At 38.5% G+C, this 17,923-nt stretch overlaps 1 protein-coding gene across 1 annotated transcript; it reads left to right on the top strand.

The window, feature by feature from the left end:
- The first annotated feature begins 403 nt into the window (after positions 1-403).
- On the top strand, positions 404-8,372 carry LOC128218982 (monocarboxylate transporter 12-like). The gene is made up of 5 exons (XM_052926768.1): positions 404-663; positions 2,113-2,256; positions 3,458-3,604; positions 5,599-6,612; positions 7,478-8,372. Exons 1-5 carry the CDS (start codon positions 621-623, stop codon positions 7,609-7,611), a joined length of 1,482 nt encoding a protein of 493 aa, XP_052782728.1. The 5' UTR covers positions 404-620; the 3' UTR covers positions 7,612-8,372.
- Positions 8,373-17,923: the final 9,551 nt, after the last annotated feature.

Here is a 17,923-nt window from a genome sequence, read left to right as displayed (position 1 = left end):
CTACGTTATGAGACAATAGTAGATCACAGTAAATCTTTCAGCATTCACCAATCATTTAATATTTTTGCGTGTTTAGCTTTTAAATACACGGTTACAATCTTGTTATCCGTAATTTATAATTTCCATAAATGCATTATTTAGTAAGTTGTTAAGGTTGATTACTCAAAATGCAAGTGTATTTTACCTGTGTATGTATCGATTTTGAATAAGAGTGTCACTTTAAACAAAAAACAAACGCTCTATTTGAATCCGCATGGTCATGTTGACTTACAATAAATACAATACGATAACACGCTTGCTCACGTTTCGCTCGGTTTGAGTCACCTGTATAACATGTATTCATATATATACATGATTAAGTGAAAATTAAACTTTGGAAAAATGAAAGTGAAAGAGCCTGAAGTTTCTGAAACTCGTTTTCCAATTTTCAGAAAAAGAATAATGAGTTTGTTCGTTTGTTATACTATGCATGGCTTTGCATACTGGGTCGACTTGGATTAATTACTTTTTTTTATTTCGAGTCGTGTCTAAGCATTATATGGTTTAACATTCATTAATTATTCATTAAATGAACGGTTGCATAACAAAACATAAGTACGTGAATCATATATAGCAACAATATGACACCCAAAGATCGCGGGTGGGCATGGATGGTTTTATTGGGTAAGTATTTATACAGTTTATATATTGTTAATTTGGTTAAAACGCAGTTATTTTACTACGAGTAGTAATAGTTTAATACCGTAGACTACAGATTTGTATTGCTGTAACATTACCTGATTTGAAGTGTATTTTATTGGTGTTCATTTCGTTTATATTTTTTGAAAAATATTTTTTTTATCATTTTGCAACAAACATTAATTATACAATGGAATTGACAGGTACAGACCCAGTAACCCTACATATAACCAAGACCATGTTTAAAGCTGCACTCTCACAGATTGAACGTTTTGACAACTTTTTTATTTTTTGTCTTGGAACGAGCCAATTTTTGCAAAAATCCATGGAAACCAGTTATATAAGACTGCTGACAAAAAATAAAATCGCAGATTTTAATATTGAACTTCAAAAATTGATGTTTGATGCATTTTTCTTAAATCGTTAGTAACGGTTTAAGCCATTAAACATTTATTTTCGAACGTAAATATGAAAATCTACGATCTGATTTTTTGTCAGCAATCTTATATCATTGGTTTACAGATAGTTACGCAAAAATTTGCTCTTTCCAAGACAAAAAATAAAAAGTTGTAAAAATGGTATATCTGTGAGAGTGCAGCTTTAAAGGCACATGCGTCACATGAAGCAATGCACAGCAGACGCTAAATAAGCTACATACCATATCTTAAGACAAAATACACATTATACAAACATCAAGTATCGTTATCACTTATCAGTAAACAGTTCAGCTTACCGCCTTGGCGCAGGCATTGAAAACTCTCGCTTGGTAAGAAGAAATCACTAAATCGATCTGCCAGCTTTTGACAACACACTACATTAAACAATTCAAACGACATGTAATATGTGTGGCCAGGTAACATGAAAATTAAAAATAACAAGAGCTGGTAGCAAGCGGTTAATATTTACGATCAATTCAGAAAGAAATGGGAAATTCGATCACTTACTGCTCTATTTAAAGCTGCACTCTCACAGATATACCATTTTTACAACTTTTTTATTTTTTGTCTTGGAAAGAGCATTTTTTGCATAAATATCTGCAAACCAATGATATAAGACTGCTGACAAAAAAATCAGATCTTAGAATTAATATTTCTGGTCGAAAATTAATGTTTATGGCCTAAACCGTTACTAACGGGTAACGAAACATGCATAAAACATCAATTTTTGAAAATATAAAAATCTGCGATCTAATTTTTTGTCAGCAGTCTTATTTAACTGGTTTTAATGGATTTTCGCAAAATTTGGCTCGTTCCAAGAAAAAAATAAAAAAGTTGTCAAAACGTTTAATCTGTGAGAGTGCAGCTTTAACCAGTTGAATGCACTCTACGTATCCAGGAAGTAGATAATGTTGCATTATGCGGTCGTCATGGGAATGTGAAAAGCCATCGCATCTATTGATTGTATGAATATGAAATTGTGTGATATTACATTTAGGTATCACCTTGGAGATGGGGCTTATTATCGGGATGCAGAAGTCTGCGGGCATCCTGTTTGTAGCAATCCAGGAGCGATTCCACTCCTCGTCAGCCTTGACCTCCCTTCTGTCCACAATCCAGTTCCTGTCGTACTGCTTAACATGTAAGTTGCCCTTGTGAAGGGCTTAAAATGTGTAAATAATAACCTGGCCCCAATTTCTCGAAACTTCTTAAGTCCTTTATAACAGGATTAAGCTAATCTCACTATTTTTTTGTTCTTTAAAATGTGTTAAATTTAGTTTTTTAAGAATTTTTAGAAATGATGTAGGAATAATCTGTATGATTATCAGAATAAACCATTTTTCATTTATCAAAATCCATTTTCAGTATGTATTCTGGCTAATTGAAATAAGCGACTTAAGCCTGTTAAGCTTAAGAAGTTTTGAGAAAATGGGGCCTGTTTCTTACGTTTAACATTCCCTTTCTCAAATCATAACACGTGATAATGTGTAAACAACGATTTAAAGCTGCACTCTCACAGATTTATCATTTTTACAACTTTTTCATTTTTTGTCTTGGAAAGAGCAATTTTTTGCGTAGATATCTGCAAACCAATGATATAAGGTTGCTGACATAAAAGATCGTAGATTTTCATATTTCCGTTCGAAAATTAATGTTTTATGGCTTAAACCGTTACTAACCGTTACTAACGGTTTAAGAAAAATGCATAAAACATCATTTTTTGAACTTGATTTTTTGTCAGCAGTCTTATATAACTGGTTTCCATGGATTTTCGCGAAAATTGGCTCGTTCCAAGACAAAAAATAAAAAAAAGTTGTCAAAACGTTCAATCTGTGAGAGTGCAGCTTTAAGTGTTACTAATGGCACAGATGACATAGAAAGTGAGAATGTGTAACGAACATACTGAGTTGTACATGTCTTCGTGAGTGAACCAATTGTATTATTATCATTGCTATGAACAAGTGTGAAACTTATCATGTTATAGTACAGTCGAACCCCGTTGGCTCGAACTCGCGTTGCTCGAATTCCCCTTTGGCTCGAACTAGATGTAAAGGACCTATTTCTTTATACCAAAGGTAAACAATCCCGCTTGGCTCGAGTTTTTCGAGGCTCGAGGTATTCGCCGGTCCCTGGAGATTCGAGCCAACGGGGTTCGACTGTAGTAGTAAAGCAGCTATCTTCTAACGTAAACTTGTTTTTGTTTTCATTTAAAAAGGTTACATGAAATCTGATATTGTTTCTCAACATTGTCCTCTTAGACTAGTAGTTTTCTCACAAAAACGCAACTGCATATACTGGAGAAAATGTTTTTAATTACACATCTTTTATCTCCTAAACAACAGCTCCTTTTGTTATGACTGTCGGGTTAAAGTTTCTCAGTTGCCGAGCTTTCGTTATGGCTGGGAGTCTTCTGCTGTGCGTTGCCTACACAATCACCTCTGTTGCTAGAAACTTTCAAGTGGTTATGTTTTCTCAAGGAATTTTACAAGGTATGCTAATGTCATTTAATATTTTTAATATGAGATCGTATACGGTGCAACTGTGCTTACTACAGCTCTAAAATAAACTAAAATCAAATGGAACTTACAGATCCAAAATTAAATAGAAAACTAGAATGGGCTTTTGAGAAAAGCGCATGTCTCCCCCGAAGGCTTAGTAAACAGACACTTACCATAAAAATGCAAAGGCCTTCAAGTGCAGCTGTTTCTCAGGGAAAAAACGGCAGGTCTTTTATGGACAAAAAACAAAATAAACAAAATGCACGAAAGTTGAAATGAGACGCCAGTTATTGATCGGAAACGGTTTTCATCTTCAAGCCCTTGTGGACTTGACCTTTGACCCAGTGACCCCAACTACTGCACGACCCTTACAAGCATGCAAAGTTTGGAGACTCCAGGTAAAGCAGAACTTAAGTTATTGATTGGAAACCGTTTTTCATCATCACCCTCTTTTTGGACCCAGTGACCCCAAAATCAATACGGATCATCTGCCCAAGAAGACCTACAAGCATGCAAAAGTTCAAGACTCAAAGGCAATAGGAACTCCACTTATTGATCGGAAACCTTTTCTTATGTTCAGGTGTCTGTGACCTTCACCTCTGACATAGTGACCTCAAAAACAATGCGGGTCTTGTACACCCGAGTAACATCTCTACAATTTTTGGTAAACATATGTGAAAGATATTACACGCAAATGATTTTTACATGGAAGGTCACCACGACCTTGACTATTGACCTTGTTACCCCCAAAACAATTGGGATCATCTAGACATCATGACCAACCTCACTTCAAAGTTTGGTGAACCTAGATCAAAGCATTCTCCTGATATTGCACGGAAATATTTTTTTACATTAGAGGTCACAGCGACGTTGACCTTTGACCTTGTGACCCCCCAAAATATAGGAGTTTTCTAAACCTCATGATCAACCTCCCTACCAAGTTTGGTGAACCTAGGTCAAACCATTCTCAAGATATTGAGCGGAAATGTTTTTTACATTGGGGGTCGCCGCGACCTTGACCTTTGACCTAGTGACCCCAAAAACAATAGGGATCTTCTACACCTCATGACCAACCTCCCTACCAAGTTTGGTGAACCTAGGTCAAACCGTTCTCAAGATATTGAGCGGAAATGTTTTTTATATTGGGGGTCGCCGCGACCTTGACCTTTGACCTGGTGACCCCAAAAACAATAGGGATCCTCTACACCTCACGACCAACCTCCCTACCAAGTTTGGTGATCCTAGGTCATGCGGTTTTCCAGTTATCGATCGGAAACGAAGTGTGACGTACGGACGGACTGACGGACTGACGGACTACCGGACTGACGGACAGGGCAAAAACAATATGTCTCCCCCAGAGAGGGGGAGACATAATAAAGATCCGAAATACTAAAATTGGAAACTACAGGCGCAATACCGGCAGAGAAACACACAACTGTTAGTTATCATCTTAAAGAGTTATCTTGATAGTTCTCAGTGCATATCTAATACGCCCTACATTACTTGTACGTTAATACAACATCATTCTAGTTCAAATGAAATATTTACACCACATGTTAAAGCTGCACTCTCACAGATTGAAGGTTTTGACAACTTTTTATTTGTTTGTCTTGGAACGAGCCAATTTTTGCAAAAATCCATGGAAACCAGTTATAAAAGACTGCTGACAAAAAATTAGATCGCAGATTTTTATATTTAAGTTCAAAAATTGATGTTTTATACATTTTTCTTAAACCGTTAGTAACGGTTTAAGCCATTACAAATTTATTTTCGAACGGAAATAAGAAAATCTGCAATCTGATCTTTTGTAAGCAATCTTATATCATTGGTTTGCAGATATTTACGCAAAAATTTGCTCTTTCCAAGACAAAAAATAAAAAAGTTGTAAAAATGGTAAATCTGTGAGAGTACAGCTTTAAGAGTGTTGTTAAAACCAGTGCTAATATAACTGCATACCTTTTGATAATGCTGTTTCATTTTTTCAGGTATTGGTATAGCATTTATTTTGGGACCATCGTTGTCAATGATTGGACAATACTTTGACAAAAAAATCGGACTTGCAAACTCCGTGGCAATTAGCGGTGTTTCCATTGGAGGCCTTATATTTGCGCCACTGATAACATACCTTTTCAAAGAATACGGTTTCCATGGTTGCCTGTTGCTGTTGGGTTCATTTCTATTCCACGGCTGTATAAGCGGTGCTTTAATGCGGCCGATTACATTTTATGACGACGTGTTTAACAAAGAGCCTCGGCAATCATCAGAGAATGAAATAGAACTTTCAAGTTTGACACAAGGTAAACAAAATGGAGAAAATGAGTTTGGTGCACATGAAAAACTCATGTGTCATGCGCATAGCGACACAAACGACGATGCGGAAGACAAACCATGTAACGATGATAACAATGAAACAAACTATCGTGTCGACGGTGTACACATACCAATGACAAAGAATAAAGAACAAAACTGTGTTAATGGAAACGATAAGGACAAGGCGAAACAAAACGGAGTCTTGAAGTCGCTTAAAGATTTATTTGACATAAAGGTCTTAACAAATCCTATGTTCTTGGCATTTGAATTATCCGCTATATTTCTTGGACCAAGTAGTATGATATGCCCGTTATATGTTGCACCATATGCAGCAGAAAATGGAATAGACAAAAACAGTATAGCTGCATTAGTGACATTCTACAGTACATCGGACTTGTTGTCTAGAATAGCTATAGCCATTTTTGCCGACAGGAAATATTTCAGACGTTCTACCATGGTAGCTGTATCGTCAACCATCGTCGGGATATCAGGAATGTTCTTGCATTTGTATACAACGTACGTAAGCCTAGTTATATATTCCATCATTTTGGGACTATTTAGTGGAGTCTACCTTTCGCTATATTGTGCAATCGTCGTGGATTTTCTCGGACAAGATTTGTTAAACAGTACCCTCGGTTTCACGTTTTTATTCTCCGGACTGATGGAGGCATTATCGTTTTACCTTGTTGGTATGTATATTTCTCATTTGAATCATCATTTTGTGGTTTGATGGCATAGGATTTCGCGCCTCATTCATAGGTTCATTTGTTAGAACAGCCGCACATCGGAATGTTTTGTTGTTGTTTTTCAAAATGGACACAAGCATTAGTTCCCATCGGTTCCTATAAACTTAATAATAGTACACTTTGTTCGTGAAGTTTTACTAATATAACTAGGTGTTCATGGTCCTCATAATTGTTTTCGTTGAGTAAAAATATAACATTATAGATATTCCAGAAAAGAATAAGAAAACAATCAGGCTTAAAGCATTATAGATATTCCAGAAAAGAATAAGAAAACTATTAGGCTTAAAGCATTATAGATATTCCAAAAAAGAATAAGAAAACTATCAGGCTTAAAGCATTATAGATATACCAGAAAAGAATAAAAAAACTATCAGGCTTAAAGCATTATAGATATACCAGAAAAGAATAAAAAAACTATCAGGCTTAAAGCTGCACTCTCACAGATTTACCATTTTTACAACTGTTTTTTTTCCTGGGAATGAGCATTTTTTGCGTTTATATCTGCAAACCAGATCAGATTGTAGATTTTAATACTTCCGTTTCAAAATTAATGTTTTATGGCTTAAACCGTTACTAACAGTTTAAGCAAAATGCATAAAACATCGTTTTTTTAATTTCAATATAAAAATCTGCGATCTAATTTTTTGTCAGAAATCGTAAATTATTGGTTTAGATGCATTTTCGCACAAATTGGTTGTTCCACGACAAACAATAAAAAAGTTGTCAAAACGTTCAATCTGTGAGAATGCAGCTTTAAAACAAAACCTCTTTGGTAAGTTATCATGAAGGATCACCTTATTCATTTCAGGATTGGTGAGGGACAAGACTGGATCCTACGTTTATTCTTATTATTTGCTGTGTTCGATGTGTATATTTGGTGGATCGGTAATGGCCGTGCTACCTTTAATTAATAAACATTTGAAGTTTCGCGAAAAGAGATGAAACAAGTACCTAAGCAAACTAAGGAACTTTTCAACACAATTTTACAAGATTTACTGATTTTCTCCGAACATGAATAAATAAATTTGTGACCGAAAAGTCGTCGGAAATAAAAGTTTTAAAACGCGTTTATATAATATACTTATAATGGAGATTTAAAAATACTCCTATGTTTTATTTATTTGGAAAATGTGTTAAGACTGTACGGCTATGTGTTTTCAAATTCCCTTAATGATAAAACGATAAACGATCGAGCTGCGCTTACAACTTGACCATTGGAAGCAGTTTGTTTGGCGGGTGATATTCTAAGGCTCGGTTTCTATTTGGTGAAATTTACTTTGTGGAATGAGGCGGACTAAGGCAATGGTCAGTCAGTGATTCAAAATCTTGAAAAGCTAAATCAGTATGCACGATACTATTTGAGTCTCAGAGTCAACTTGACATTGTTTACGTTCACTTGTTTTCTAAACACTTGGCTTTTAAATTAATTCTCTGGCATGAAGAAAGAACCGATTCTAACACGGTAGGTCATTAAATCATCGCCCATTTTGAAAATACTTAATAGTTAACAAATATTTGCACAGGTAAAACATATTGCCGCCATGATACATATTCTTACAAACAAACATAAAAAGAAAGAAAAAAACGAGTAATGTTGCAAGTTATAACATTTGTAATAGCCCTTACCATAATAAAGCATTGTCAAGTGTCCGCTACAGAGTTTGTTCACATGGTGACCCTAGGGACAAAACTGGCCCCTCCCTAGGGACCAACTGTTTTATATAGAAAACTATTTTAACCCTTCTCATTAATCAAAATGGCTCGAGCGAAGACGTTTGGAAATATCATTGTGTAGTCGCTACCAATATCGTTCAATTCGTGAAGGTTTACTTTGTGTCTAGAATGAGTATGGTAAGAAATGAGTATGTTTGATTAATAGAAACAGAAAATTATGTAATGCTTTTCAAATGTTATGACTGAATATTATACAATATGTTTATAACGATGTCGGTAATAAATACCTCAACAGAGACGACCCAATAGGCAAAACGAGTTAAGAAAAACTATGTGAATTTGTAATTACCATAAAAGTTACACTAGAACACCATTTATCTCGTGCAGTTTCCCTGCAAAAATTGTAATGCATTTTTTTATCGAGAAGAGCGTTATTTACATGCGTTTATCAGAAATACAAAATTACCGTTGCATAATTTCCTTATAATGATGTAAATAATATTGGTGAGAAATTGCTTTGTATCAAACATATCTTCGATTTTCAATTCATAAATTAATTAAATGCAAAGAACAATTTAAAATAATTGGCATTTTAAGTACGGAGTGCCTTAGAATGTGTCAATAGCAAACGTACACGTAATAATGATATATTGTTACATAATTGATCAATCTGTACAAGCATCACTGTAACATCACCAATTAACAGCAATGTAAACACTATAACACTTCTTTATTATTATTTGACATAAAAATTACGTTAACGTCTGCAATTAATTGTACTTCGTCCCCTGGATGATTTCAGAGACCATACAAATCCTTGTGTAGAGCGAATGTTGCAGAGAGCTTTGTGCCAAACAGAAATAATTCAGACACAAGCATTGTGTAGTTTCCGTAAGAATGGATATGATCTACATTTTAGGATTTCTTCTTTTCCATTCTTTTGTTTTGACATGTTCTCAATCGGTGTATTTGAAGCGAGATGCTTTAAATGATCACTTTTGCGAACATTACGTTGAAATCATTGGCAAAACAATGACCCAACTTCGATGTTCGAGGAAATGCGAAGAAGAAGATACGTGTGCGGGGTTTTTCTTTGACCTCGAAAAGAATTGCTACAAAACAGCAGCGATTTTAAGTGAAAATACGGGTTGTACATCGAAACCTGGTGCACAATATTTCGTCAAAACTTATTCAGTGGACATAGTACCAACAACAGCTACTACAGTGAACACTGTCACAATGCCGACGGTTTCTGTGTCATCAGTGACCACTATCGAAACTCCAGTTGTATCCAAGCAATCGAAAACTGGAACACAAGAGCCACCACAAACAACGACGACCGCATCGGAGAACCCAACGGTAACAATAACAGAAACGGAAACCCACCCAATAACTACAACAATAGTGCCATCAGCACCACCAACACAAGCACCATCAACAGCAGAGACACCACCAACAACAGGGAAACCTTTGGCGAAGTACTATTCGAGTTGTGAAACGGACAGCGATTGTGAAAGTGAAAACCTTATTTGCCTACCGCAGTTTTACTATATGGGTGCACTGGGGCCCAGCATATGCTATTGCAAATTTCCTTTGAGGTTCGGCGTTACTGTGGGTCATTGTGTATCTGGTGAGTACTATGTTATGTTGTTGTATAAACTAAACCACAACATCACCAAATTGAACATAGACTATACTAAAATATTCAGGCTACAACAGTAATTCATTTGGGTTTATTTTGGTTTGTTTCCTACAGTTTGATGAAAACATGTCCAAATAGAAAACAATCGTTTTCAATATCACATCATTTCATTTATACAATTTGTTTTCAAACTAATATAACAAGATTTATATTGATGTGAGGTAACAAAGCGCCGACTGAATGAGTTGTAGTGTCCAGTGTGTGTATACCACGTGATATATTACGTCATATATGCTACGTGGAAGGCAACATTTTGCTTAAAATAAAGACTTAAATCAAAGATAACTTTTCATTTACTCCACTATTTTAAATAAAACAAAAGGCAGTATATGCCGCGTAAATTGCACCGCCTTCATTTTATTACCGAAGTTTGATAAGGTGATTAGTTTCTTCAAACACTTCGACAAACCTGTTTCCAAAATAATGTTTTGACAGTGCTCCGTCAGACGGCCGTATTGTGAACAGGTTTGTCGAAGTGTTTAGGGAAACTAAACTCTCAATCAAATTCTGGTAAAAGACCGAAGGTGGGGCTCCGTAAGCGGCATAGACTGCACTTTGTTTCATTTAAAATGGAGAAGAAATAGTGAAATTATCTGTGTTTAAAGTCTTCATTAGAAGCAAAATATTGCCTTCCAATGTAGCATTTATGACGCAATTTGTCACGTGGTATACACACACTGGTGTCTACCGCACGTTAATTCGTTTGCAGAGTTTATGTTACAAATGGAAAAATGTAACAAAGAACGATTGCGAGGTGAAACTAAAAGCTTTAGTTTGTACAAAACATCATTTTGAAAACAAACGAATGTTCGAACAAATTTTGCTCATTCGGCTTTGTAACGATAATTTCACTTAAATCCACGCCAAATTTAAATGTTATTCTAATAAAATTAAACTTAAGTGTCTATTAGTTGAAAATTGAATAGAATTAAGTGTTTAATGGCTCGTTTATGAACAAATAGTATTCCCTTTACGCCAAATTTTAACTTGGTTGACAGTAACGTTATCCTTGGACAATTAGTAGGTAATTCGTGGCGGGCAATACAATGGCCATTTATTGCTAGAGATTTTTTTGTCTTTAAAAATGCAAGGTCATGGCTACATATATTTGCTTTCATTCATATTGTCATTGAGAGAACCCATCTTGACCATAAATATTAATTGCCCAATGGTTGTCATTGCAAAATTGTGTTTTATCTAAACAGCTTTCTCTCCTTCACAGTAACAATTCATTTTTTATGCAAATAACTCAGATAGGGTATATCCTTAAGGAATTTACTGTATCATTGCATAAAGATGGTCGAACGCTGAGAGATTATATAGAGTTTTAACTGAAATATATTGATAGAGTCAGAATAATACATTTGTTTACCCTTACAGAAATAATCAAATTTACTCATCACAAATATGTGTACATTTTTATAATGCACCAGTCAATTGTAACCACGCCCCCCCCGCGGGTACGGGGAATAGCGGGGACTTTGACTTTGACTTTCGGTCCAGCCAAGCCCGGACAAAGTCCACGCCCTGCGAGGACGAACTGCTCGTGAAATCCCCGCAAAGTTTCCCCGCACCCAAGGGACTCTAGATAAGGCCCATTCCCCGCTATAGTTGGCGTGAAGACAAAACCACCGCATTCACCCGGCATTGCGGGGCCACCTGGAAGGTAAAAATACGGCCCATTTCCTCGGCTATCCCCGGTATATCCCCGGACCTTGGGGGCGTGGTTACAATTGACTGGTGCATAACTTACACTATAGATTGTGTAAAGTAGTAATGAAGAATGCTAAAAAGCTAGTCGAAACAGGAACACAAGGTTTCGATCTGCAAGATCGTTGGTTAACGCGCAACGGAGTATAACCCACATTCCGGAAACAGGCAAACATATTCGATGTATGACAGAAAAGTTAGACTTTGGGCGATGGATGTTCTACACCAGTATAATTTAACCCGTGACACCGTGATATGAAAATAATTAACATAATTGCATGAAGGTAAAAATTGAAGAACACTTAGAAGTATCAATTAGAGTACAGTTGTGTTTACCCGTCAAACATCGGCTGTTTCTGTAAAATGAACAAGATCAAGACATAGGTTTTAAGTTTATTAATAAAACTCGGGCATTACACCATGCCGTACATTTTGCTATATGTCTTTGCTTTAACAACATGATTCGTACCATTACAAGGTGCCATGGCGATCGCGCATTTTTTTTAAGAATTTCAATTTTTGAATGCGCATTCAAATTTTCTCTGCTTCATGAAATTTCAACGTCAATAATATGTATACCCTAATATACATGACTTCTTCCTGGTCGATATTTATGAGTATTGTGCAATGATAGAGTCGGTTACAGTATCTAGTTTTAAATATGATAATAAAACATATTGTGTATTAAGCAAACATAGTGCATTGTTCCGCGTTGTCTTCTTTACAAAACATGTTAAATAATAGCGGACGCAGCTAGGGAAGTATGTATGCTATGTGTCTGGTTAACAACAATTTATTGTTTCTAAACTTGATTTAATTGCAAATGTTAACCCGCGAACGCAAAAGGTGACAATGTTTTTTAACTTCAACACAGACACTTGAGCATGAAGCAAAAGGCATAATGAACCGATTTCATGAATCGTATAGCAACTGCACTTCGTCTATAAACACTGTAAGTTAATTTCATTTTCTTGAGTAAATTAAAATTTTATGCTAACTAGTAACATGTATTTAAAATCACACCTGGTTGCTTTCATGAACGCTTTAAAACTGTTCTCTGTATAAAAACTAATCATGTCATTTACCTCCCATACACGACAACACATGGACACATCATGTCATTTACCTCCCATACAAGACAACACACGGACTCATCATGCCATTTACCTCCCATGCAAGACATCACACGGACACATCATGTCATTTACCTCCCATACAAGACAACACACGGATACATCATGCCATTTACCTCCCCATACAAGACAACACACGGACTCATCATGCCATTTACCTCCCATGCAAGACATCACACGGACACATCATGTCATTTACCTCCCATACAAGACAACACACGGACTCATCATGTCATTTACCTCCCATGCAAGACATCACACGGACACATCATGTCATTTACCTCCCATACAAGACAACACCCGGACTCATCATGTCATTTACCTCCCCATACAAGACAACACACGGACACATCATGTCATTTACCTCCCCATACAAGACATCACACGGACACATCATGTCATTTACCTCCCATACAAGACATCACACGGACACATCATGTCATTTACCTCCCATACAAGACAACACACGGACACATCATGTCATTTACCTCCCATACACGACAACACACGGACACATCATGCCATTTACCTCCCATACAAGACAACACACGGACACATCATGCCATTTACCTCCCATACAAGACAACACACGGACACATCATGCCATTTACCTCCCATACAAGACAACACACGGACACATCATGCCATTTACCTCCCATACAAGACAACACACGGACACATCATGTCATTTACCTCCCCATACAAGACAACACACGGACACATCATGCCATTTACCTCCCATACAAGACATCACACGGACACATCATGTCATTTACCTCCCATACAAGACAACACACGGACACATCATGCCATTTACCTCCCATACACGACAACACACGGACACATCATGCCATTTACCTCCCATACACGACAACACACGGACTCATCATGCCATTTACCTCCCATACAAGACAACACACGGACACATCATGCCATTTACCTCCCATACAAGACATCACACGGACACATCATGTCATTTACCTCCCATACAAGACAACACACGGACACATCATGCCATTTACCTCCCATACAAGACAACACACGGACACATCATGCCATTTACCTCCCATGCAAGACAACACACGGACACATCATGTCATTTACCTCCCAATACAAGACAACACACGGACACATCATGCCATTTACCTCCCATACAAGACATCACACGGACACATCATGTCATTTACCTCCCATACAAGACAACACACGGACACATCATGTCATTTACCTCCCATACACGACAACACACGGACACATCATGCCATTTACCTCCCATACAAGACAACACACGGACACATCATGCCATTTACCCCCCATACAAGACAACACACGGACACATCATGCCATTTACCTCCCATGCAAGACATCACACGGACACATCATGTCATTTACCTCCCATACACGACAACACACGGACACATCATGCCATTTACCTCCCATACAAGACAACACACGGACACATCATGCCATTTACCTCCCATACAAGACAACACACGGACACATCATGCCATTTACCTCCCATACAAGACAACACACGGACACATCATGTCATTTACCTCCCATGCAAGACATCACACGGACACATCATGTCATTTACCTCCCATACAAGACAACACACGGACACATCATGCCATTTACCTCCCATACAAGACAACACACGGACACATCATGCCATTTACCTCCCCATACAAGACAACACACGGACACATCATGCCATTTACCTCCCATACAAGACATCACACCGATACATCATGCCATTCACCTCCCATACAAGACAACACACGGACACATCATGTCATTTACCTCCCCATACAAGACAACACACGGACACATCATGCCATTTACCTCCCATACAAGACATCACACGGACACATCATGCCATTCACCTCCCCATACAAGACATCACACGGACACATCATGTCATTTACCTCCCCATACAAGACAACAAACGGGCACATAATGTCATTTACCTCCCCATACAAGACAACAAACGGGCCCATCATGTCAGGATTTACCTCCCCATACAAGACATCACACCGATACATCATGCCATTCACCTCCCATGCAAGACAACAAACGGGCACATAATGTCATTTACCTCCCCATACAAGACAACAAACGGGCCCATCATGTCAGGATTTACCTCCCCATACAAGACATCACACCGATACATCATGCCATTTACCTCCCATGCAAGACATCACCCGGACACATCATGCCATTTACCTCCCATGCAAGACATCACACGGACACATCATGCCATTTACCTCCCATACAAGACATCACCCGGACACATCATGCCATTTACCTCCCCATACAAGACATCACACGGACACATCATGCCATTTACCTCCCCATACAAGACATCACACGGACACATCATGCCATTTACCTCCCCATACAAGACATCACACGGATACATCATGCCATTTACCTCCCCATACAAGACATCACACGGATACATCATGCCATTTACCTCCCCATACAAGACATCACACGGACACATCATGCCATTTACCTCCCATACAAGACATCACACGGATATATCATGCCATTTACCTCCCCATACAAGACATCACACGGACACATCATGCCATTTACCTCCCCATACAAGACATAACACGGATACATCATGCCATTTACCACCCCATACAAGACATCACACGGACACATCATGCCATTTACCCCCCATACAAGACAACACGGACACATCATGCCATTTACCTCCCATGCAAGACATCACACGGACACATCATGTCATTTACCTCCCATACACGACAACACACGGACACATCATGCCATTTACCTCCCATACAAGACAACACACGGACACATCATGCCATTTACCTCCCATACAAGACAACACACGGACACATCATGCCATTTACCTCCCATACAAGACAACACACGGACACATCATGTCATTTACCTCCCATACAAGACATCACACGGACACATCATGTCATTTACCTCCCATACAAGACAACACACGGACACATCATGCCATTTACCTCCCATACAAGACAACACACGGACACATCATGCCATTTACCTCCCATGCAAGACATCACACGGACACATCATGTCATTTACCTCCCATACAAGACAACAAACGGGCACATAATGTCATTTACCTCCCCATACAAGACAACAAACGGGCACATAATGTCATTTACCTCCCCATACAAGACATCACACCGATACATCATGCCATTCACCTCCCCATACAAGACATCACACGGACACATCATGTCATTTACCTCCCCATACAAGACAACAAACGGGCACATAATGTCATTTACCTCCCCATACAAGACAACAAACGGGCCCATCATGTCAGGATTTACCCCCCATACAAGACATCACACCGATACATCATGCCATTCACCTCCCATGCAAGACAACAAACGGGCACATAATGTCATTTACCTCCCCATACAAGACAACAAACGGGCCCATCATGTCAGGATTTACCTCCCCATACAAGACATCACACCGATACATCATGCCATTTACCTCCCATGCAAGACATCACCCGGACACATCATGCCATTTACCTCCCATACAAGACATCACACGGACACATCATGCCATTTACCTCCCATACAAGACATCACACGGACACATCATGCCATTTACCTCCCCATACAAGACATCACACGGACACATCATGCCATTTACCTCCCCATACAAGACATCACACGGACACATCATGCCATTTACCTCCCCATACAAGACATCACACGGATACATCATGTCATTTACCTCCCCATACAAGACATCACACGGATACATCATGCCATTTACCTCCCCATACAAGACATCACACGGACACATCATGCCATTTACCTCCCATACAAGACATCACACGGATACATCATGCCATTTACCTCCCCATACAAGACATCACACGGACACATCATGCCATTTACCTCCCCATACAAGACATCACACGGATACATCATGCCATTTACCTCCCCATACAAGACATCACACGGACACATCATGCCATTTACCTCCCATACAAGACATCACCCGGATACATCATGCCATTTACCTCCCATACAAGACATCACACGGACACATCATGCCATTTACCTCCCATACAAGACATCACACGGACACATCATGCCATTTACCTCCCATACAAGACATCACACGGACACATCATGCCATTTACCTCCCATACTAGACATCACACGGATACATCATACCATTTATCTCCCATACAAGACATCACACGGACACATCATGCCATTTACCTCCCATACAAGACATCACACGGACACATCATGCCATTTACCTCCCATACAAGACAACAAACGGGCCCATCATGTCAGGATTTACCTCTTATACAAGACATCACACGGACACATCATGCCATTTACCTCCCATACAAGACATCACACGGATACATCATGCCATTCACCTCCCATACAAGACATCACACGGACACATCATGCAATTTACCTCCCCATACAAGACATCACACGGACACATCATGCCATTTACCTCCCATACAAGACATCACACGGACACATCATGCCATTTACCTCCCATACAAGACATCACACGGACACATCATGCCATTTACCTCCCATACAAGACAACAAACGGGCACATCATGCCATTTACCTCCCATACAAGACATCACACGGATACATCATGTCATTTATCTCCCATACAAGACATCACACGGACACATCATGTCATTTACCTCCCCATACAAGACATCACACGGATACATCATGCCATTTACCTCCCATACAAGACAACACACGGATACATCATGCCATTTACCTCCCATACAAGACATCACACGGACACATCATGCAATTTACCTCTTATACAAGACATCACACGGATACATCATGCCATTTACCTCTTATACAAGACATCACACGGACACATCATGCCATTTACCTCCCATACAAGACATCACACGGACACATCATGCAATTTACCTCTTATACAAGACATCACACGGACACATCATGCAATTTACCTCTTATACAAGACATCACACGGACACATC

This window comes from Mya arenaria, chromosome 15 (assembly GCF_026914265.1).
Source record: "Mya arenaria isolate MELC-2E11 chromosome 15, ASM2691426v1".
Taxonomy (NCBI): Eukaryota; Metazoa; Mollusca; class Bivalvia; order Myida; family Myidae; genus Mya; species Mya arenaria.
Note: the sequence above shows the minus strand (reverse complement) of the source record. Positions and strands in the feature narration are given on the sequence as shown.

Bases quoted from the DNA above. Each gene is read 5' to 3' on its own strand.
- LOC128218982 (XM_052926768.1), top strand. From the start codon at position 621: ATGACACCCAAAGATCGCGGGTGGGCATGGATGGTTTTATTGG. The intron at 664-2,112 runs GTAAGTATTTAT...TATTACATTTAG, and splicing joins GGCATGGATGGTTTTATTGG to GTATCACCTTGGAGATGGGG. The intron at 2,257-3,457 runs GTAAGTTGCCCT...CCTAAACAACAG, and splicing joins CCTGTCGTACTGCTTAACAT to CTCCTTTTGTTATGACTGTC.